General features: G+C 46.1%; 1 protein-coding gene across 1 annotated transcript in view; it reads right to left on the bottom strand.

Moving 5' to 3' along the window:
- The window catches only part of TAOK1 (TAO kinase 1), a 959,977-nt gene that overhangs the window by 307,134 nt on the left and 629,170 nt on the right, over positions 1-23,673 (bottom strand). The window contains exons 11-12 of the mRNA XM_069226237.1: positions 20,739-20,906; positions 15,232-15,435 (exon numbers count right to left, since the gene is read on the bottom strand). Of these exons, the coding sequence (XP_069082338.1) occupies positions 15,232-15,435; positions 20,739-20,906 (372 nt within the window). The remainder of the gene's footprint in view (positions 1-15,231; positions 15,436-20,738; positions 20,907-23,673) is intronic.

Below are 23,673 nucleotides of genomic sequence, written 5' to 3'. Positions count from 1 at the left end.
CTATGTCCACTCCTACTCTTTCAAAGGGGACCCCCACCACTGGAAGTGGAATGAGGGGGGCCTTTGGATGGCCACCTGTCTTACCACTGGCTTGACAGGTGGCACAGGAGGCACAAAACTCATTTACTTTCTGGGACATGTTGGGCCAATAGAAATGGTTGACTAACCTCTCCCAAGTCTTGGTTTGTCCCAAATGCCCAGCAAGTGGAATATCCTGGCCTAAGGTCAGGATGAACTATCTAAACTCCTGAGGCACTACCACTCTCCTAGTGACACCAGGTTTGGGATCTCTTGCCTCAGTGTAAAGGAGTCCATCTTCCCAATAGACCCTATGTGTTCCATTGACTTTTCCTTTGGTCTCTTCAGCAGCTTGCTGCCTAAGGCCTTCAAGAGAGGGACAGGTTTCTTGCCCCTTACACAGCTGTTCCCTTGTGGGTCCTCCTAGGCCCAAGAGTTCAACCTGATAAGGTTCCAACTCCATGGGCTCAGTTCCCTCAGAGGGCAGAACTTCTTCCTGGGAAGAAAGGTTCTTTTTCTTTTGCTGTGTTGAAGCTGGTCCCCCAGTCTTCTTTCCTTTTCTCTTGGAGGGTTGGGCCATTTTTCCAGGCTCCAACACCTCTTTTAACCCTGAGCCTTGCACCGTGCCCTTGTCTTGACACACACCAGTTCAGGGATACCCAGCATGGGTTTTGAGTTCTACTCAGCCCATGCTGAGGACTCCAGGTCATTTCCAAGCAAACAGTCTACTGGGATATTAGAGGAGACTACCACCTCTTTCAGGCCAGTGACCCCTCCCCATTCTAAAGTTACCATAGCCACGGGATGTACTTTAGTCTGATTGTCAGCGTTGGTGACTGGATAAGTTTGTCCAGTCAGGTATTGTCCTGGGGAAACCAGTTTGTCTGTCACCATTGTGACACTGGCACCTGTATCCCTCAGGCCTTCTACACTAGTCCCATTAATCAAGAGTTGCTGCCTGTATTTTTGCATATTAGGGGGCCAGGCAGCCAGTGTGGCTAAGTCCACCCCACCCTCAGAAACTAATGTAGCTTCAGTGTGAACCCTGATTTGCTCTGGGCATACTGTTGATCCCACCAGGAGACTGGCTATTCCAGTGCTAACTGGAGTAGTAGTTGAAGTGGAACCTTTCTTGGGACAGGCCTTGTCTCCCGTTTGGAGTCCCTGCTGATTACAGCTACGACACCAGGCCTTTTTGGGATCAAAGTTTTTACCCTTGTACCCAAAATTGGATTGTGAAGAGGCTTTTGACCCTCCCTCCTGAGCAGGTTTTTGGGGCCCTGTAGAAGACTCTTTACTTTTACCCTTGGATGTCTCAACACTCTTCCCCTGTGTAGTCTTTGTGACCCCTTTCTTTTGGTCACCCCCTGTGGAAGTCTTGGTCACCCTAGTCTTGACCCAATGGTCTGCCTTCTTTCCCAATTCTTGGGGAGAAATTGGACCTAGGTCTACCAGATGCTGATGCAGTTTATCTTTGAAACAATTACTTAAAAGGTGTTCTTTCATAAACAGATTGTACAGCCCTTCATAATCATTTACACCACTGCCATTAATCCAACCATCCAGTTTTTTGACTGAGAAGTCAACAAAATCAACCCAGGTCTGGCTAGAGGACTTTTGAGCCCCCCTGAACCTAATCCTGTACTCCTCAGTTGAGAATCCAAAGCCCTCAATCAGGGTAGCCTTCATGAAGTCTTAGGATTCTGCATCTTTTCCAGAGAGTGTGAGGAGTCTATCCCTATACTTTCCTGTGAACATTTCCCAAAGGAGAGCACCCAAGTGGGATTTGTTTACTTTTCTGGATGCACAAGCCCTCTCAAAAGTTGTGAACCATTTGGTGATGTCATCACCATCTTCATATTTTGATACAATCCCTTTGGGGATTTTTAGCATGTCAGGAGTATCTCTGACCCTAAAATTGCTGCCACCATTAATGGGAGCTAAGCCCATCTCTTGTCTTTCCCTTTCTATGGCTAGGAGCTGTCTCTCCAAAGCCAATCTTTTGGCCATCCTGGCTAACAGGAGGTCATCTTCATTGAGGCTGCCCTCAATGCTTCCAGAGCTGTTGGTCTCTCCTGTGAGAGAAGCAACATCTCTGACTATCACTTGTGGAGTCAGGGCTGGAGGAACCCCGTTCTCCCTAACTAGGAGTGGAGGGGGGAAATCCTCCTCCACTTCACTAGCTTCCCCCTCTGTAAGGACATCTTCAGAGGGGTTGTCGCTAGCTAACTCTGCCAAGAGCTCCTGGAGCTGTACTTTGGTAGGGTTTGAATCAGTTTTAAGTTTCTTGATTCTGCAGAGAGTTCTTAGCTCTGACATCCTAAGATGCAGGTAAGGTGTGAGGATGAGCTCCACCACTGTCTCTTCTGCAGCAGACATTATTTCTCTAAAAGGTGGGATCCTTTTTAAGAATCTAAAACTATTTCTAGAACTAAATCCAAACTTTTACAAAACTTTTAAACTCTAAAAGAAATGCTAACAGGGACTAACACAAGGCCCTAGCAGGACTTTTACAAATTTTAAAAAATAGCTCAAACTTCAAAAATCAGTTTCTAATGACAATTTTGGGAATTTTAGTCGTGTGATCAGGTATTGGCTGAGTAGTCCAGCAAATGCAAAGTCTTGTACCCCACCTCTGATCCACCAATGTAGGAAGTTGGCTCTGTAGATACTATTTCAAAGTGAGAAATAGTGTGCACAGAGTCCAAGGGTTCCCCTTAGAGGTAAGATAGTGGCAAAAAGAGATAATTATATTTTGTGGTAGTGTGGTCGAGCAGTAGGCTTATCAGAGGGTAGTTTTAAGCATTTGTTGTACACACACAGGCAATAAATGAGGAACACACACTCAAAGAATTCCAGGCCAATAGGTTTTTATATAGAAAAATATATTGTCTTAGTTTATTTTAAGAACCACAGGTTAAAGATTTACAAACAATACTTTAAATGAAAGGTATTTCACTCAGGTATCTTAGGAACTTTGAATAATCACAATAGCATGTACAATTTTGGCAAAAATGGCAATAAGCTATTTTAAAAGTGGACACAGTGCAAAAATCAACAGTTCCTGGGGGAGGTAAGTAAATGTTAAGTTCACAGGTAAGTAACACACTTACAGGGTTCAAAGTTGGGTCGAAGGTAGCCCACCGTTAGGGGTTTAAGGCAACCCCAAAGTTACCACACCAGCAGCTCAGGGCCGGTCAGGTGCAGAGGCGGACACAAGCAGGCACAGAAAGTACACCCTCAGCGGCACAGGGGCGGCCGGGTGCAGAGTGCAAACAGGCATCGGGTTTCCAATAGGAATCAATGGGGAGACCCGGGGGTCTCTTCAGCAATGCAGGCAGGCACAGGGGGGGGCTCCCCGGGGTAGCCACTACCTGGGCTAGGAAGCGGGTCACCTGGGGGTCGCTCCTGCACTGGAGTTCTGTTCCTTCAGGTCCTGGGGCTGCAGGTGCAGTGTGTTTTCCAGGCATCGGCTTCCTTGAAGCAGGCAGTCGCGGTCAGGGGGAGCCTCTGGATTTCCCTCTGCAGGCGTCGCTGTGGGGGCTCGTGGGGGGGGGGGGGTCAACACTGGCTACCCACGGGCTCGCAGTCGCCGGAGAGTCCTCCCTGTGGTGTTAGTTTTCCGCAGGTCGAGTTGGGGGTGTCGGGTGCAGAGTGGAAAGTCTCACGCTTCCGGCGGGAAACGTGTGGTCTTTAAAAGTTGCTTCTTTTTTGTAAGTTGTTGCAGTTTCTTGAACAGGGCCGCTGTTCTCTGGAGCTTCTTGGTCCTTTTAGATGCAGGGTAGTCCTTTGAGGCTTCAGAGGTCACTGGACCCTGGGGGATGCGTCGCTGTTGCAGTTTTTCTTGAAGTGGGGAGACAGGCCTGTAAGGGCTGGGGCCAAAACAGTTGTTGTCTCCGTCTTCTCTGCAGGGCTTTAGGTCAGCAGTCCTTCTTCTTAGGTTGCAGGAATCTATCTTCCTCGGTTCTGGGAGCCCCTAAATACTCAATTTAGGGGTGTGTTTAGGTCTGGGAGGGCAGTAGCCAATGGCTACTGGCCCTGTGGGTGGCTACACCCTCTTTGTGCCTCCTCACTGTGGGGAGGGGGCACATCCCTAATCCTATTGGGGGAATCCTCCATCTGCAAGATGGAGGATTTCTAAAAGTCAGAGTCACCTCAGCTCAGGACACCTTAGGGGCTGTCCTGACTGGTGAGTGACCCCTCCTTGTTTTCCTCATTATCCCCTCCAGACTTGCCGCCAAAAGTGGGGGCAGTGGCCGGAGGGGCGGGCATCTCCACTAGCTGGGATGCCCTGTGGCGCTGTAACAAAGGGGGTGAGCATTTGAGGCTCACCGCCAGGTGTTACAGTTCCTGCAGGGGGAGGTGTGAAGCACCTCCACCCAGTACAGGCTTTGTTACTGGCCACAGAGTGACAAAGGCACTCTCCCCATGTGGCCAGCAACATGTCTGGTGTGTGGCAGGCTGGCAAAAACTAGTCAGCCCACACTGGAGTCGGGTATGTTTTCATAAAGTGCACACTGGCATCAGGGAGCATTTATTGTGCTGAGAAGTTTGATACCAAACTTCCCAGTTTTCAGTGTAGCCATTACGGTACTGTGGAGTTTGTGTTTGACAGACTCCCAGGCCATATACTCTTATGGCTACCCTGCAATTACAATGTCTAAGGTTTTGCTTAGACACTGCAGGGTCATAGTGATCATGCACCTATGCCCTCACCTGTGGTATAGTGCACCCTGCCTTATGGCTGTAAGGCCTGCTAGAGGGGTGTCTTATCTATGCCATAGGCAGTGTGAGGTTAGCATGGCACACTGAGGGGAGTGCCATGTCGACTTAGTCCTTTTCTCCCCACCAGCACACACAAGCTGGCAAGCAGTATGTATGTGCTGAGTGAGGGGTCCCCAGGGTGACATAAGACATGCTGCAGCCCTTAGAGACCTTCCCTTGCATCAGGGCCCTTGGTACCAGGGGTACAAGTTACAAGGGACTTACCTGGGTGCCAGGGTTGTGCCAATTGTGGAGACAAAGGTACAGTTTAGGGAAAGAACAGTGGTGCTGGCGCCTGGTTAGCAGGCCTCAGCACACTTTCAAATCATAACTTGGCATCAGCAAAGGCAAAAAGTCAGGGGGTAACCATGCCAAGGAGGCATTTCCTTACACAGACTGAAACTGACTTTTTTCATGATAGTTTGTTTTCCAAACGCTGGATTTTTAGTTGTCTGTCTTTGGAAGGATAGGCCTTGTTCTTTAGAGTGTCAAGGACTGCTCCCAAGAACCTTATCTTTGTAGTTGGTGTTAATTGGGATTTTTGGTAGTTTGTTGTGAGCCCTAATTGTTTGAATAGCGAAAGGCAGGTGGTCGTGGCCACTGCTGTATACTGCGATGTAGGAGATTTTATGAGCCAATCGTCTAAATATGGGAAGACCTGAATTCCCTGCTGTATGAGATGTGCTGCTATTAGAGCCAACATTTTTGTAAAGATTCTGGGAGCTGATTTTAGGCCAAACGGCAGCACCTTGAATTGAAAATGGATTCCAGCTACCTGGAACCGTGGGAAATTTGCGATGATTTGGACTTATTGGGATATGAAAATATGCATCCTGTAAATCGATGTATGTCATATGGTCTCCCTTGCTCAGGAGCTGCAGTATCTCTTGAAGAGTTACCATTCGAAAGGCCAGCTGTCTTAGGAATTTGTTGAGCTTTCACAGATCGAGTATCGGATGCCGATCTCCTGAGGGTTTTTTGATGAGGAAAAAGCGAGAGTAGAAACCCATTCTCTTTTGAGTCTTTGGAATGATCTCTAGCGCTTCTTTTCTTAACATATTGGACATTTCAGTCATTAGTTGCTTTAGTCGAGGTGGAGGTGGGCCTTATGGTGGAGTCTAAGGAGGTTTTTGGAGAAATTCAACAGAGTGCCCTTTTGGAATGGTATCTAGGACCCACTTGTCCGAGGTTTTGTCGACCATTGTTGCAAATGATGTGATATTCTGCCTCCAACTCGAGATGTTTGTGAGGCTGATGCCGCTGTTCTGTTGTCACTGTTTTCCAGAATCTCTGCCTCTTGCTGGCAACTTGCTTCTGCAGCCCTGTCTAGATGCAGCTGCCAGAGGTTGCCTGTATTGTGGTTGTTGTGAATTGTGAGGCCAGTACTGTGCTTGTCCCAGTTGATATTATCTATACGGTTGGTGGGCTGTATGAAAGGAATAATTTCCTCTTTCCTAACACCTCAAAAAGGTTGTTTCCGGTACTGGTGCGTTCCAGGGATCTTGCTGTTTCTGGGTCAGCTTTTATAGTTTGTAATGCATCCTCTAAACGCTTGCCAAACAAATTTTCACCATCAAACGGCATGTTTAGAATTTTTGTTTGTATCTCTGGGCGGAAGGAAGTGGATTTTAGCCATCCCTGTCTGCGAAGCACTGCCGCCCCCGCTAGCTGTCTGAATCCGGTTGTAGCGACATCAAGTTCACCACTTATAATTTCTGCCGAAACGTGTTCTCCTTCCTGTAAAATCTTGCGCACCTCTAATTTCTCCAGCAAAAGGTCGATGTATGGAGCTATGTCGGACCACATCTGACGATCATAACGAGCTAATATACCCACTGAATTTGCCGCTCTTACAGTAGTGGCTGCCATTGCTGAAAATCTTTTTCCTATGCTGTCCAACTTGCGACCTTCTTTATCAGGGGGAGATCAGATTGGTGCAAAAGGGTTCTTTGAGCACCTTTGCGCTGCCTGCTACACCACCGAATCGGGTTTTGTTTGTCTGATAAGACACGCTGGAGAAGTGTCTGGAGCTTTATACTTTTTTTCCAAGGTGTGGGATTACTGGCGATACAGTAGCCAGATTTTTCATGGCTTTCAGACCTTCTTGCCATATAAAGTCTTTTATTGGAATAGCTCTTACTGGCTTCTTTGCTGGCTCTTTAAAATCATACAGGAAACAGTCTGTCTCCCTTGTTAACAGTGGCAAGTCAAACCTTTTCGCTGCTCTGTCCATAAGATTATGGAATCCCCCAATGTCCTCTGAAGGGAAGTCAACATGAGTCGCCAGAGGTTGAGATGGGGTGGGAATAAAATAGTCGTCCCACTCATCTTGCTCAGTTAAAGTGTCTTATTTCCCCTTCTTCTGCCTCCTCCCCGGATGATACTTTGTGTTCTTCCATCGGTTGTGATCCATCCTGTGTAGGGATAATTGGTGCTGTAAGTGTTTGAACAGGCTGTGGTAACAGCGTTGGTGTTTGAACTAGACCCTCCAACTGTGCTCTCTGACCTATGGGTGTGGAAGATGTTGACGGTATGAGTCTACGATAATAGTCCTGCAACATGTATCGAAGATTTGATACCAGGGAAGCAGGCATTGCAATTGACTGTTCTTGATTTTCTTATTGAACTGGTTCAGCGCCCGTAGTACAGTACTGACATTCTTCATAAGCATCATCATCATAATCCTGACATTTTACCTGTAATTGGATAATTGGGATGGGCTACCAGCCACACCAAAAGGGCCCTTTTGTACAGGTGGGTAAGGTAGTATTTTACTTACTTGGAGAAGCATGCTCAGGTAAGATTTTTGACTTTATGGGTATTAATGATATTAGAGGAAATGTTTTTTTCAGGTATCGTGTTGTCGTCGACGATGCCCTTTTTCTCCACATCAATGGTGTCTCTGTCGCCCTTACCCTCGTCGACGGTGTGCAAGTCGGCGGTGCCTTTGCTGACAGTGTTTCCGTTGATGACCCTGCAGTCTCTAATAAGGGGAAATTTAAGAAAGCTGTCCTCGATGAACACTTCAGAAGTTTTGTAGTCACCCTTACGGTTGATGAAAGTGGTGATGATGTAATAATTAACAGAGACCTGGCTGTAGTGAATGTCGATGTTACTGTCATTGATGTAGCCGTCAACAGTGTTGTTGATATTTTTTCTGCGGACGTTTTTGTCGTCGCCCGTACAATATGTTTCTGGGAAGGAGTAAGAGGCTCCGACTTCGTATTGGAAATAGGCCTTTTATGTTTAGAGGTGGAAGGATGAGCCTTATGACCAGTTTCACAGTCAGTTTTGGTATTTCTTGATATTTTACTGACTTCTGATGGTGGCTCTGAGGAACGCTTTGTTTACTTTCTTTTTCTTTTACTAGAAGTTGAGGTGTAAGAAGAGATCTCACTGTCCTCGGTCTGACACTGTATATTCTTTAGATTTCAACTTCTGGAGCCACAATAAGAGCCTACCTTCCATATCCTTCAAAGGTTTCTGAGAAAAAGTACAACAAATTTTACAATCCTTTACCTTGTGGTCTGGATAAAGGTAGTAAATGCAATTCTTGTGAGTGGAGCATTTTCTTCCCCCAGTTTTCACAATCTCTAAAAAGTTATTTTTTAGATGTGGGAGACATCTTCATCAATCCGGAGTAAGCAGAAAATGAAATAAGAATACCTTCTGTGAAGGAAATTCTTCTGAGGTAACTCTGAGGAAAAGAGGGTTGAGCAGAGCTCAAGGAGACTCCTTCCACACAACGTGCCGTAAAAAATCTGAGGGCTTCAGCCTCTGTGGGGAAGCTTCTAGAGGGTGCTCTCATCTGATTGGTTAAGGTGAACTTTGGTCTTTCTTAAAGAAAAGGATATAGATATCCTATTAAGATAACAAATTGTTCCTATTGTAGCCTACATTGCTAATATATAGCATATATTGCTAATATATGGAAAATGTCACTTACCCAGTGGACATCTGTTCGTGGCATGTAGTGCTGCAGATTCCAACAATGGCATTTTTAGGCAACATACTAATGGTTGATATATGTAAAGCAGCTACATGGTCAACTCCCCATACATTTACAAAATACTACTGTGCTGATGTTTTCTCACAACAGCAAGCCACTGTAGGCCAGTCTGTCTTAAAGACATTATTTCAAACAACTTCAACTCCTACAGGCTAGCCACTGCTTTTTGGGAGGACTAACTGCTTTGTAGTCTATGCACAGCATGTGTATCTGAAGCGACACATGCCATCAAACAGAAAATGTCACTTACCCAGTGTACATCTGTTCGTGGCATGTCGTGCTGTAGATTCACATGCACCCTCCCTCTTTCCCGGAAGCCTGTAGTCATTTAAGTTTTTCACATTTGTATACATGTATACAAATTGACATTTGCATGGACATCTCTTTGTATTTCAATACTCTATCACTCCTTCCCTCACCCTCTGCGGGAAAACAATCAAGTCGATGCCCATGCGCAATGGAACAGAGAGGAGGAGTCACTCGATCCCGTGACTCCGAAAACACTTCTTCGAAGAAAAACAACTTGTAACACTCCGAGCCCAACACTAGATGTTGGAAGAGCTACACATAGCATGTGCATCTGCAGCTACACATGCCATTGAAAATATATATATATATACATATATAAATAAATCACATTTTCTATATGCATATAAATATACAGATAAGTAAGTGTAAATGAACTGCTCTCACACCCACCTAGAAGACAAAAGGATCGTGGAGAAAGATGTATGCTTGAGTTTCCGAACCAGAAATGGAATGAGAAGGAGGGTTGAAAAAGCGTAGGCAAATATCCCTGAGCAAATCATCCATGGAGAGTTGCCCTTGGATAGTGGATGTAGGTGCCTGAAGGCGAAGTTTAGGCATTTTGCATTTTCTGCTGTGGTGAAAAGATCTATGCGAGGAGTCCTCCACTTTTTGAAGTATGTGTGCAGGACTTGTGAGTGGAGTTCCCACTCATGGACTTGTTGCTGCATCCTGCAGAGCAGGTCTGCAAAGCCGTCCGTTCCTGGCAGTTATTATACCAACAGGTGAATGTGGTGGTGAACAGCCCAAATCCAGATGGTCTCTGACAGGTGTGATAGTTGTGAAGACCGTGTCCCCCACCAGTTTTTGTAAGTAATATATGGCTGTCATGTTGTCCTTCTGGACTAGGACAACCTTTTAAGACAGGTGAGGAAAGAAAGCTTTAGAAACACAAAAGGATGATGGACGGAGCGCTGAACAATGCAAACACTCATCCCAGTCACAGGTCAGGGTTTAATCCATCGTTTTTCTGCTCACCATGCCACCCCAGTTTGGACCCAGACATATGCAAATCAGTCTTGACCCTGTTACTCATGGGAACAGTCCAGCCCGAACTGCGAGGCCAGGTCCTCCCTGGACCGGAAACAGACATCCTGGGACCGGTTAGAGGGTATCTCCCTTCATCAGCCAGGCTAGCTTGAATCCAGTGGCACAGTGAGCATGGGACCAACGTCTGGGCATATCCTTCTCACTTAGGAGAACCTTAGCAACACAAAAGGATGATGGACGGAGTGCTGAACAATGCAAACACTCACCCCCAGTCAAAAAGCTTTCAGTGCTAGGAAAACTGCTTGAAGTTCTTGATAGCTGCTATGAGGAGAGCACCCCGTACAGACCAAGATGCGTCCATGGTCAATGTGATGTGAAGAACAGGGTCTAGAAAAGACTGTCCATTCAAGAGGTTGTTGGTGTTCCACCATTGCAGAGAATGGTGAGTTTGGCAGTCTAACGACACTAGATCTTCCAGGTGACACTATGACTGAGGCCACTGACGAGAAAGATACTGCTTTAGGGGACTCGTCTAGTCTTTCATGGGAAACTATGGCAAAGCAAGAAGCCATCATCCCTAGCAGATGCATAATGGTCCATACTGCATAGGAATGGTCTTCCTGAAACTGAGGAAGAAGTGTCTGAAACTCTAGATACGAGCTGAACTGGGGTACACAAATCCCAACTCTGCATTAAAAATTGCTCTTAGGTAACAAATTTACCATGGCTGTGTAGGAAGTTGGCTCTGTATATACTATCTCAAAGTGAGACATAGTGTGCACAGAATCCAAGGGTTACCCTTAGAGGTTGATAGTGGCAAAATTAGATAATACTAATGCTCTATTTTGTGGTAGTATGTTAAGCATTTGCTGTACACACACACACACACAGGCAATAAATGAGGAACACACACTCAAAGACTTAACTCCAGGCCAATAGTGTTTATATAGAAAAATATATTTTCTTAATTTATTTTAGAAACCACAAGATTCAAGATTTGACGCAAATACATAAAATGCAAGGTACTCCTCACAGGTAAGTAGGGTACTTTGAATTAGAGCAGTAACATACACGGTATTGGTTAAAATGCCAATAAGCTATTTTAAAAGTGGACACAGTCCAAAAATCAACAGTTCCTGAGGGAGGTAAGTATTGGTTAGTTTTTCAGGTAAGTAAGGCACTTATAAGTTCAGTTTCCTGGGCATAGGCAGCCCACCGTTGGGGTTCAAGGCAACCCCAAAGTCACCGCACCAGCAACACCGAGCCGGTCAGGTGCAGAGGTCAAAGGAGGGCCCAAAACACATAGGCGCCTATGGAGAACAGGGGTACTCCGGTTCCAGTCTGCCAGCAGGTAAGTACCTGCGTCATTGGAGGGCAGACCAGGGGGGTTTTGTAGAGCACTGGGGTGGGACACAAGACACATCCTCAGCGGCACAGGGGCGGCCGGGTGCAGTGTGCTTAGCAGGCATTGGGTTTTCAATAGAAATCACTGGATCACTCTAGCGGTACAGGCAGGGCACAGGGGGGCTTCTCGTGCCAGCCACCGACAGGGCTAGGCAGAGGGTCACCCGATGGTCACTCCTGCACTGGAGTTCGGTTCCTTTTGATTCTGGGGACTGCGGGTGCAGTGCTTGGTCCAGGCGGCAGGTTCTTTGTTCCAGGCAGTAGCAGTCAGGGGGAGCCTCTGGATCCTCTCTGCATGCGTCGCTTAAGGAGTGCAGGGGGGTCATCTCAGGTTACTCACAGAGTTGCAGTCACCTGGGAGTCCTCTCTGCGGTGTTAGTTCTCTGGAGCTCGAGTGGGGGCGTCGGGTGCAGAGGGTGAAGTCTCACGCTTCAGGCGGGAAGAGTGAGTTCTTAAAAAGTTGCTAGAAAGTTGCAAAGTTGTTGCTGTTTTTGAACAGTGCCGCTGTTCTCTGGAGTTTCTTGGTCCTTCGGTTCAGGGCAGTCCTCTGAGGCTTCAGAGGTCGCTGGTCCCTGTCGGATGCGTTGCTGGGCAGATTCTTTGAGTCTGGAGACAGGACGGTAGGGCTGGGGCCAAATCAGTTGGTGTCTCCATCGTCTCTGTGGGGCTTTCAGGTCAGCAGTCCTTCTTCTTGTTGTAGGTTGCAGGAAATTGATTTCCTGAGTTCTGGGTCGCCCCTAAATACTAATTTTAGGGGTGTGTTTAGGTCAGGACGGCAGTGGCCAATGGCTGCACCCTCTTTGTGCCTCCTCCCTGAGGGGAGGGGTGCACATCCCTAATCCTATTGGGGGAATCCTCCAATCTCAAGATGGAAGATTTCTAAAGGCAGGGGTCACCTCAGCTCAGGACACCTTAGGGGATGTTCTGACTGGTGGGTGACTCCTCCTTGTTATTCTCATTATCTCCTCCAGTCTTGCCGCCAGAAGTGGAGGCAGTGGCCGGAGGGGCCAGCATCTCCACTAGCTGGGATGCCCTGGGGTGCTGTAACAAGAGGCATGAGCCTTTGAGGCTCACCGCCAGGTGTTACAGTTCCTGCAGGGGGAGGTGAGAAGCACCTCCATCCAGTACAGGCTTTGTTCCTGGCCACAGAGTGACAAAGGCACTCACCCCATGTGCCAGAAACTCGTTTGGTTGTGGAAGGCTGGCAGAAACCGGTCAGCCTAACACTAGAAGTCGGACTGGTATTCAGGGGGCATCTCTAAGATGCCCTCTGGGTGCTTTTTACAATAAATCCCACATTGGCACCATTGTGCATTTATTGTGCTGAGAAGTTTGATACCAAGCTTCCCAGATTTCAGTGTAGCCATTATGGAACTGTGGAGTTTGTGTTTGACAAGCTCCCAGACCATAGACTCTTTATGGCTACCCTGCACTTACAATGTCTAAGGTTTTGCTTAGACACTGTAGGGGCGTAGTGCTCATGCACATATGCCCTCACCTGCAGTATAGTGCACCCTGCTTTACGGCTGTAAAGCCTACTAGAGGGGTGACTTACCTATGCCACAGGCAGTGTGAGGTGGGCATGGCATTCTGAGGAGAGTGCCATGTCGACTTAGTCATTTTCTCCCCACCAGCACACACAAGCTGTAAGGCAGTGTGCATGTGCTGAGTGTGGGGTCCCCAGGGTGGCATAAGACATGCTGCAGCCCTTAGAGACCTTCCCTGGCATCAGGGCCCTTGGTACCAGGGGTACCATATACAAGGGACTTATCTGGGTGCCAGGGATGTGCCAATTGTGGGAACAAAGGTACAGTGTTGTGAAAGAACACTGGTGCTCGGGCCTGGTTAGCCGGGTCCGAGCACACTTTCAATCATAACTGGCATCAACAAAAGGCAAAAAGTAAGGGGGTAACCATGCCAAGGAGGCATTTCCTTCCAGACATCAAATGTATTTTTCACTTTTAAGGCTACAGCTTTCAATGCCTCTGCCTTATTTCACATCCTTTTTCATCTCTTCAGCATAAGGACCAAACAGGACTCCATCAGAAACTGAAAGATTAATAACATCATTTAATTATAATTTTTAAATCCCTCAGCCAGACCCAAGAAGATAATATCAGGATAAGACAATAGCAATACTCGGAAATCGTTATACCTGCTGAATCCAAAGAAGCACTAATAATATGAAAAGATACTGAAATGCCTCCACACTGCTTTTCAGCAAGGTCCTTGGGGATATGCTCTGTTATGATATGTGCATTTGTTAAGTACTCTAACACCTGCGAGGTTATCCTGATGAAAAGATTGTATGAATTCCCACAAAGATCTGAAATTGTGGTCTAGAAATGCTGTGGCTCTGGTTGTTTTCCATTCCCTGCCTGCTGTACATGTATGTCCTGCCAATTAGATCTCAACTACTGCTTTCTTTTCAGAGAGTACCAAGGTCTCATGAGCTGATTTATGCCTCTTCCCTTCTGGTGAGATTATCAGAGTACAGTTTAGAATCATTCCTGATGAATGAATGGAATCTTGCTCAGATAGCTAGTATCTATTAAGTAGATTCAATGTGGCTACTCTGGGTGTTGCAGGACTTTTTTCTTCTGCCAGCTGACTGGAATGTATGTCTTTGGTGTGTCAGTGCCTCTGTATTTTTTGGCAGAAATGGGGTTAGATTGGTCTTCCACTTTTGTGGTTGAGGTGAATCAGGCAAATGAGAAATCATAGGGTCCAGTGTCCAGTAATGTTCTCCGTGATGGCTGAGAAGAAGAACTTGGCTGAATGATTGGCACCAATGGAGGCGCTGGTGTTGTAGTCTGAGATCTAGCAGGCTGCCATAAATTAGTCACTCTGATCAGTGTATACATAGCCACTGTACATGAATGCTACATTGAGGTCATCTACATAAATGGGGTGTGCATTCTGTGAATGTTTGTGACTCCTTTGCTTGTTTGCTTCATTGGATCTTTCTTACTCTCTTGGAATCATTGAGGATTAGAGATGGGTTGCAGGAGGAGAGGTGCCTTACCTAACCATTATTTTTGCAACACCTTTCTCCTCACATACTCCTGCTTCGCTCTCAGGCGATGGCATGGTCTTTTGATGTCTTGCTTGACATTTTTTTAGTACATTTATATCCTTTGGCTAACTATAAATTGGGGAGGCAAACTGTATGGATGGAGGATTACTGGAAGCTTTATTACTTCTACAGGACTTCACAACCAGTGATGGGATTGCAGAAAAAAATGGAGTTACTTCAAATGCAACAGACCTGGAGTGAACAAGGAAAATCTAAAATGATGAAAGAAACACTTTCAAAAAGGAGACCAACAGCCCTAGAAGTGCACTGATTTTCTGAGTTTTTTCTCACACAGGCTTTAACAAAGAACTGGGGTTGTGGACCAACTGCCAGAGTGAGGCATGATGGACTATGGGCCCAATATTTGTTTTTCAATTATTTTGTCCCATTTCAATCCCCAGAAACGCAGCATGTGAGAAACTTGTCTCAACACACAACTGAACAGCTATAAACTTCCACAGGCTGAAGAATATTGGCATTCCTGCCTCTTGAGCTAAAAAATAAATCATTAAATGCAATTTAGCCTATAAAAAATAAATGGAACGAACTAAAACAAAATTAAGAAATACTGAGCTTGTGAAAACAAAGGTTCTGCTGCTGTTTCGTGATAACACACAATATGGTTGTGCTAATGCTGGCTTTCAGAAACCCCAACAATACTCACAGGTTTTAAGTGGATGACTGAACTGTTTGACATCACTGTGTGGTCCCCTTCCATCAATTCCAGCTCACTCTTGTCATCAGAGGCATCTGGGAGACTATTTACACTACTGCTTTGGCTGCTGGCACTAATTGACATGCTGGGAATTGACTGGTTGCTTCCAACGCTGTTCACAGTTCCGGTCCGACCCACACCATGATCGGGATCCTAGAGAGGGAAACAAATAAAATCTGTAAAACAGTGCAGATCCAATGATTGTTGATGGTAAATTCATAGTGCTACAGTATGTATTATACTAAAAAAGCATAGATTTGGCATTTGCCAGGCAAATGAACACTATTTTTTGTGTTTCTACAACTGTCAGGTTAACACAATCCTGCCAAGCAAATTATGATCACATGGACCTTGTAGGGATCCTGACTTCACAATGATTTACTATAGAACACACCTAGACAATACACACCTTGCATCAAATTTCACTCCAGTCCTGAATCCAACTTCAGCATTTTGATTAATTAAGGTCCACCTAGTTCTTTCTGTCGTCAATCATTGCCAAGATCATATTCTCAAGCTGGAGTACCTTATAATGGTTTCTAGCCATTAGAAATTAATTGACTCTATTACGTGCATTATGTCACAGCTCCAACCAGGACTCTGTTCCTCATTTTCTGGTTTCCTCTACTGGGCGTTATGGCTTCTATGGTCTTCCCCTCTCCAAGTCATAGTGCAGCCTTCCCTCTCCATGTGGAGCTTGGATTCCCACCAACTCTTCATTTGCTTTCACTTGGTTCTCCTTGGAACCGTGTTCCTCCACTGAGCTACTAGCTGTATCTTCCAAGTAAGCTCAAAGGTCCCATTACTGTTGAAACTCTGGAGGAACTTGGTCAGACTTGCTGCTCCACTTTAAAGCCAATACCTAGCTTCGGTGTGGTTTGCATATACATTTGTACCTATCCTGCTACTATAGATCCCCTGTTCTCAGTTCCTTGATGCTATTATTCGGCAGCTCCCGGTCCCTTTCCTGAAGTATTTCAGAAATGTGTATCCTACATTTCAAGGTAGGTCCTTCCTTTGTCTTCATAATTCCAGTCCTTTTCTTGTTTGTATGCAGAATCCTTGTCTTGTATTCCAGTGCACCTTCTTTTATTTGAATACTTACATTCTGCTTGCATGGATGCACACAGCTTGTTCTGTCTGAATACTTCCAGTTCTGTTATTTGTTTTGTAGATTCCTTGCCCTGAATTTCAGAGTTCCATTTTCTCTCTGCATATTACCAACCCTTGCTCCTCATATCTGCCTTTCCAAGTTTCATGCGACTATCTTTCTTCCCCCAATTACTTGTTTAGGTTTGCACATCTGTTCTTTCTGCCTTCTGTCTTGCATTCCATGTTTCAGATCTTAGTTATCATTATGTCTGCTTTTTACCTTCCTATTGTCCTCTCATTGCTCTTTACATGTATGTATTTGGGTTTGGCTTATATAGGCATTAACTAGTTCCTGTCTAGTATTCAGAACAGAGTTCGCTCCAACATGCTCCTCTCCGCTGCTTCTGCCCTCTCTTTCTCCTCCTTTTTAGACACTTTTTTTTTCTATATATGCTACACCCGTTGGCACTGCAGAAAGCAAACTATCTGTTGCAATAACATAATTCAGACAGGGTGTGGCTACAATCAAGGTCTTTATTCAACCTGCCTGGGCACGACTTCCCTGTCCCAGTCACAACTCATAACTGCACCATGCAGAACCCCCACGCTTCAGGAATCCACACCAGAACAATCACAGTAAAGATTTCAAAGTATGTCGTAAAAACACAGCATAACTCCTAGCCAATCCCCCTTTCCTTTCCCTCCTCCCCCGGCCACCATTAAAAACACATTGGAAAGAAACAAAAAATAAATAAAACAGTAATACATAAAAAGTTATATATAACATGAAAAATTGAGTACAGGAACTGCAGGGGATTCCCCAATTTAATGGTAAGAAGAATAAATTAAACTTGCAAATAATTCTCCAGATACGTAGGTAGTCTCTGTTCTCTCCTTGCACAAACCAAACTCACTACTTTCTCTCTGGCCACATAACACCTTCTTACTCCTACATGACAATCACCACCTTCAGACAACCTTCTTTCCACTTCGACACCACTCCGTGAGCCATTACTTTATCGACCTCCCAAACTCAACATCTCCCATCAACATAAATCCATTGCAAAAACTTTCTTCACTTCACACTCACCTACTTCTTGATAAAGAGCTACTCTGCGCCTTTTCCACTTTTCTCCTTTTTCCAGCACCACATGCCACTTATGCACCTCCTTGATTTTAAAAGCCCTCTGAACGTCCTCACACGACTATACTTTATTTTAATTAAATCTCCAGCTTCAATTGTGCATGCCACTGGAAACCGCCTACCAGGGAATGTACACTTTACATCACATTCCTCCTACCAACTTGGTTCCAGATTTCAGACCTCTCAAACCCAAATGGAGAAATTAGTGACACATTATTTACATTATATGCACCCATATCATCAAACCAACCTATAGGACCTAAAGGTAGAGGAAGTGGCTGCCTGAAGTCCCAACGACCTCGCTGTGGCTCTGCTCTCTTTGAAACGTTCAAGAGCAGAATCTGCTTTTGTGCCAAAGAGTTTTTCCTTGTCAAAAGGCAGGTCTAGAAGAGTTGTGTGTACATCCGAGGAGAAGCCTGATGAACGCAGCCAAGCCTGACGCCTCAACACTATGGCTGTATCCAAAGCCCTTGCCACGGAGTCTGAGGTGTCCAACCCAGATTGAATCACCTGGGTCGCCGCCGCCTGAGCGTCCGTTAACAGATGCAACACCTCTTGTGGCACGTTAGGAAGACCTTTCACCTCCTCCATAAGGGCATGAATGTAACACCCCAAAATGCAAGTTGCATTGGTCGACTTCAAGGCCATACTGCATGAAGAAAAGGCCTTCTTTGCTGCGTGGTCTATTTTCTTAGATTCCCTGTCGGCAGGGGTCCTGGGGAACGAACCAGGGGCTGACCGGGAGGAGCACGATGCCTGAACAACCAAACTCTCCGGAGTTGGATGTTTGGAGAGGATGTCCAGGTCACCTGGAGCCGCACGATAGCGCCTCGCTACTGCCATGTTGACAGCTGTAGAAGTCACTGGCTTTCTCCAAATGTCTTTGATGGGGTCCAGGAGAGCCTCATTGAAGGGCAAGAGAGGCTCCGCCACTACTGAAGCCGGATGCAGCACTTCAGTCGAAAAGTTCCCTTTCATCTCAGCAGCCGGAAGTGGAAGATCTAAAAAGTCTGCAGCCTTCCTTATTACCGCATGAAAAGATGCAGCCTCTTCGGTATACTCCCCAGGGGAAGCCAAACCCCATTCAGGGGAAGTGTCAATGCCACTTGCTGTGTCCAAGCCCTGAAAATCACCTGAAGGCTCCAAGATTTCGCCTTCCTCCAGATGCTGTCTGCTATATTCCTCCTCCTCCAGGAGTCGTAATGCTAATCTCCTGGACCGGAGACTGGATTTGAGTCCCGGCGTCGATAAGGCGTCGGCCGACGCCAAAGATCTTCGCCAGCGCCGCTCTTCTGATCCATCCGACGCCAGACCCTCTGAAGCTGGCGCGAGGGGAGAATTCTTTAGGTGAGGAATCCACAGGTAGGTGTATCCAACAGAATTATTATGTACTGAGTGTGTTGCTGCCATGTTTGAATGGTATGAGCCAATCGTATAGATATGGTAAAACATGTATGTGTTGTCTTCTGAGAAATGCTGCTACTACTGCCAAGCATTTTGTGAATAATGTATCTGTATGTAATTGTATGGGGTGATACGCAGCTACTCTAGCTATTGCTTGATTATAAGCAGTGGTATCTTCATGGCGAGATGGCCCTACTGGACATAAATCCGGGTCATTAGAAAAAATGGGATCAGGATCATACAGATCCCATGGGTCTACATCCTGTTGAACATCACTTAAGTCATTCCTATGAGGTGATGCTAATTATATTTGTGAAAAGAATTGGGTAGAAAAGGTAGGTGAGGGTGGAGGTGGTGGGGTAGAAGGAAGTAAAGGAGAATGTGGTGGTGATGGCAGAGGTTGTTCTGTAGCCTTTTCCTTCTTCTTTTCCTTAGAGACTTTCTTAGGTGAAGGTCCATGGTCCAAAGTCTCTTGAAATGTGAGTTTTCTCTTAATTGGCAGGAAGGAGAGTTATTGATCATTCCTGTTCCTTTTTGAGTTTAAAGCTTGCACTGCTTAGCGTCCATCACTTCAAGCATTGGTTCTAAGCAAGATGACTCCTCAGTAACTGCAGAATGTTTAATGATGGCAGTTTTCGATTCCAAAGGTTTGGACACAGAATGTTTGCCTCGAACTGAAAATGTTGGTTCCGAAAATGATGTTAACTTTTTCAGCTCCAAAGTAGAAATATCCAATTTTCTGCTCGATACTGTCTGTTTGGTAGGTGCCAAATGCATTTTGGTCTTATTTATGTTCAGTGCCAAACCGGAAGATTGGTCATCCAAATGTATTTTTTGGCTCTGACCATGGCCCAACGGCAGTGGAGGACCGATGATAAATGCAGGAGTCTTTTTTAATAGTAGTTGTTTGGTGTGATGGGGCCAATGTACTCAAGTACTGCGCCAGTGTAATGGATTGGCTCTCAACATCAGAGTCTCAATCTGAGTCAGCGTCTCTAATGGAGAAGGCTGTGCGTTGTCCTACTTCTTCCAACACGTGCTCTTCTCCTAAGATGTTGGGTGTGTCTCCTGTTGACTGAGATGCCATTTCTAGTCGACGCACTGTTCGGTCCTGGAGAGTCTTCTTTAATTGAAATGATCCTCAGGCATTGCAGGTCTCTTCTCTGTGCTGCAGAGACACAGATTACACACCAAGTGTTGGTGGGTGAAGGGAAACTTGGAGTGACACCAAGGACAGAACCGAAATGGAGTTTGTTTCATCAGCCTATCATTCTCCGACTAAATGTTTGTCGAAGTAGGCCCAAAAAGAGCGTGATATCGACCCAGACGATATAAATCGGATCAACTATAAATGATAGAAAACATGTGTGATCGATGACTACCGACGTTAAAAGACAGGTAGAATAAAGTTCAGAAGATACCGAACTGAGATTCACCAGATCAAGAAGAAACACGTTCAAAACCGACAGCGGAAAGAAAACAATCTAACAAAAGAACTCTTTGCCCAGGTGCAGTATCACCGAGAGTAGGAGTCACTCCATCTCGTGCCTCGAAAAAGTTTCTTCAGAGAAAAGCAACTTATAACACTCCAAGCCCAACACTAGATGACGGACTTATGCAAAGCATGTGTATCTACAGCTACACATCATCGAACAGCATGTTCTTAACCTTGTCTCCTAAATACAGAGTATCAAGCATCTACAGTTGAGATTCTAGGTTTGTGACTGGGTCTGCTTCCTGGATTGAAACAAAGAAGAAAAACACAAGCACATGCAGTTTCAAACCAATACACGTGAAGACTGACTTTACTACTCACCTCCTCTTCTTCCTGTGCTTCTACTGCTGGACCATTATGTGCCTCCTGAAAGAGCAGCTTCTTCATCTTGCGATACTGTAAATTGTCCAGCTCTCTCACTGCGTCCTTCGTTCGCTGGATCAGGTCAATCAGCACAGTTTCTGGTCTCTCTCGTAGAACAAACATGTGCTATTTAATATTTAAAATAAAATCAGGTGTTATCCTTATGTCATGTCAGGAATTACGATGTGAAGGTCAAACTGCAAAGGGTAACAAATTGTTACTCTAAAAATAATTCTCTTATAAAGAGACTCCAATAGTGGCTAAACCAGAAAGGAGGAGGGCATCACTTCTCCTGATTACTGTTGCGCTCCTAACACAGTGGTTGCCGTTAACGTAGCAGATAGGAACTAAAAGCTAGTTAACTGTAATCATATTTCTGCTTCACTATCATCTTTAAATTCATAAACTGTGCAATCTCTAAAGCAGGTTGGGATTGAGGAATACATCCTGGATCTAGAACAGTCACTTAAAAAATCTTTTTAAAAATGCCATAGGCCAGCAACATTTTGTCTTTTACTGTTCAACAAAGTAAATTAAAAACAATATCAGTCAAAGAATACATAGTGCAACTATGTTGAACACATTAACACAACCAAAAGCACATGCCTCAAGCAGACTCTTGTTCCTAAGCAATTTAAGATGTAGGACACGACACTACCCGTGTGCATCCAGTTCATATGGAATATTTTTCAATTCCCATGACGGAGATCTCAGATTACAAATAACATTTACTTCTCCATCATGGGATTTTGTCTGATCTACATAAACAGGCAAACAAAACAGTAAGCTCATTTACTCACCAAGTATGTGGACAAAGCAGACCAATGGTGAAGAAAGATAGGAATCAACTAAGTTACAGAGAGAAGCTGCATTCGTTAGGGTGTCTGTTTAACACAGAATCTATAACAGTGTTTGGAAAAGGGATTGAATTGATTTTTAGGTAGACATTTGACATATGAGCCACTAGGATACTTGTTTAAAAGGCTGCAGACTCTCTACTGAAGTTACACTACTGTGCAATAACCCCAATGCCTGTAAAGAAGAGTGTAAGTAGCTGGCTCTTTATATACTATATCCAAATGAGATATAGTATGCACAGTGTCCAAGGGTTCCCCAGAGGCTTAACAGAGGCTAAAGTAGATGATACTAACGCTCTCTTTTGTAGTAGTGTCGTCGAGCAGTTAGGCTTATCAGAGGGAAGTGCAAAGCATTTCTTGTACACACACAGACAATAGAACAAGAACACATTCAATGACTTAACTCCAGACCAATGGATTTTAAATAGCAAAAATAGCCTTAATTTATTTTCAGAATCACAAGATTCAAGTTGCAGGTAAGTACTTCAATAGATTCATATTTCACATGTATCAATAGTACCTTGTTTGAAATCGATAAGTTATACAGTTTTTGAAATATTGGCAATAATCTGTTTTAAAAGTTGACCGTGCAATTTTCTGAAACAGTTTCGGGGCGCGGGGGGATGGAGTTAAATCGATTTGCAGGTAACTACGAAACTTATAGATCCAGTCTCCAGACTCAGAAGGGGGAGGGGTATAGGGGGAATGGGGAGGGACAGGGATGCAGCGGCGCCACATGTAGGCATCAAACATACACCCTGAGCGGCGGCACTGGGGCAGCCGGGTGCAGGGTGCAAACAAGGCTTCCGGTCTCCAATGATTCCCTCAGACAGGGTCCCGCGGGGTCACTCAGATGCTGAAGGCGAGGTCCAGCGGGTCGACAGGCAAACCACAGGATGGACAGGGAGGAGGACCACCTGCTGAACCTAGCTGCAGAGGGTTCTCCAAGGCCTGGGTACTGCGGTTGCAGTGGTCTTTAAGGCATTGGGGTAGGGGTTTGGGGGGGGGGGGGTTATAGTGGAGGGGTCCACCCAGGATGGACACTTGCTCGCAATCGCCTCAGGATACTCTCTAGTTGGTTGTGGGCATCAGGTGCACAGTGACCAGGACGCACGCATTCGTACTGGTGCTGGTGTACTTAGGAGTTATTTCTTCTTGGACAGGGCCGCTGTCCACAAGAGTTCTTGGTCTTTTCGGGTGCAGGGCAGTCCTCTGGAGCTTGGCAGAGGTCGCTGATCCCATCGCTGTTCTTGTGCAGATTCTTTGAAGCAGGAGACAGGCCGGTAGGGCTGGGGACAGGTCAGTTGTCGTCTTCCTTCTCTGCTGGGGGTTAACTAAGCAGTCCTTCTTTCTTGTCAGGTCGCCAGGACTCTGGTGAGCTGAGCTCAGGGAGGCCCTTAATTCCTAGATTTAATTGTTTTCCGGTGTCAGAGGGCAGTAGCCAATGGCCAATGGGATGGGACTAGAGAGGCGGGAGGGTGGGATGGGACTAGAGAGGCGGGAGGGTGGGTGGGTGGGTGGGATGGGACTAGAGAGGCGGGAGGGTGGGTGGGTGGGATGGGACTAGAGAGGCGGGAGGGTGGGTGGGTGGGTGGGATGGGACTAGAGAGGCGGGAGGGTGGGTGGGATGGGACTAGAGAGGCGGGTGGGTGTGTGGGATGGGACTAGAGAGGCGGGTGGGTGGGTGGGATGGGACTAGAGAGGCAGGTGGGTGGGTGGGATGGGACTAGAGAGGCGGGAGGGTGGGTGGGTGGGTGGGATGGGACTAGAGAGGCGGGAGGGTGGGTGGGATGGGACTAGAGAGGCGGGTGGGTGTGTGGGATGGGACTAGAGAGGCGGGTGGGTGGGTGGGATGGGACTAGAGAGGCAGGTGGGTGGGTGGGATGGGACTAGAGAGGCGGGTGGGTGGGTGGGATGGGACTAGAGAGGCAAGAGAGGCAGGTGGGTGGGACTAGAGAGGCGGGTGGGTGGGACTAGAGAGGCGGGTGGGTGGGACTAGAGAGGCGGGTGGGTGGGTCTAGAGAGGTGGGTGGGTC

The sequence above is a fragment of the Pleurodeles waltl genome, chromosome 3_1 (genome assembly GCF_031143425.1).
Source record: "Pleurodeles waltl isolate 20211129_DDA chromosome 3_1, aPleWal1.hap1.20221129, whole genome shotgun sequence".
Classification (NCBI taxonomy): Eukaryota; Metazoa; Chordata; class Amphibia; order Caudata; family Salamandridae; genus Pleurodeles; species Pleurodeles waltl.
Note: the sequence above shows the minus strand (reverse complement) of the source record. Positions and strands in the feature narration are given on the sequence as shown.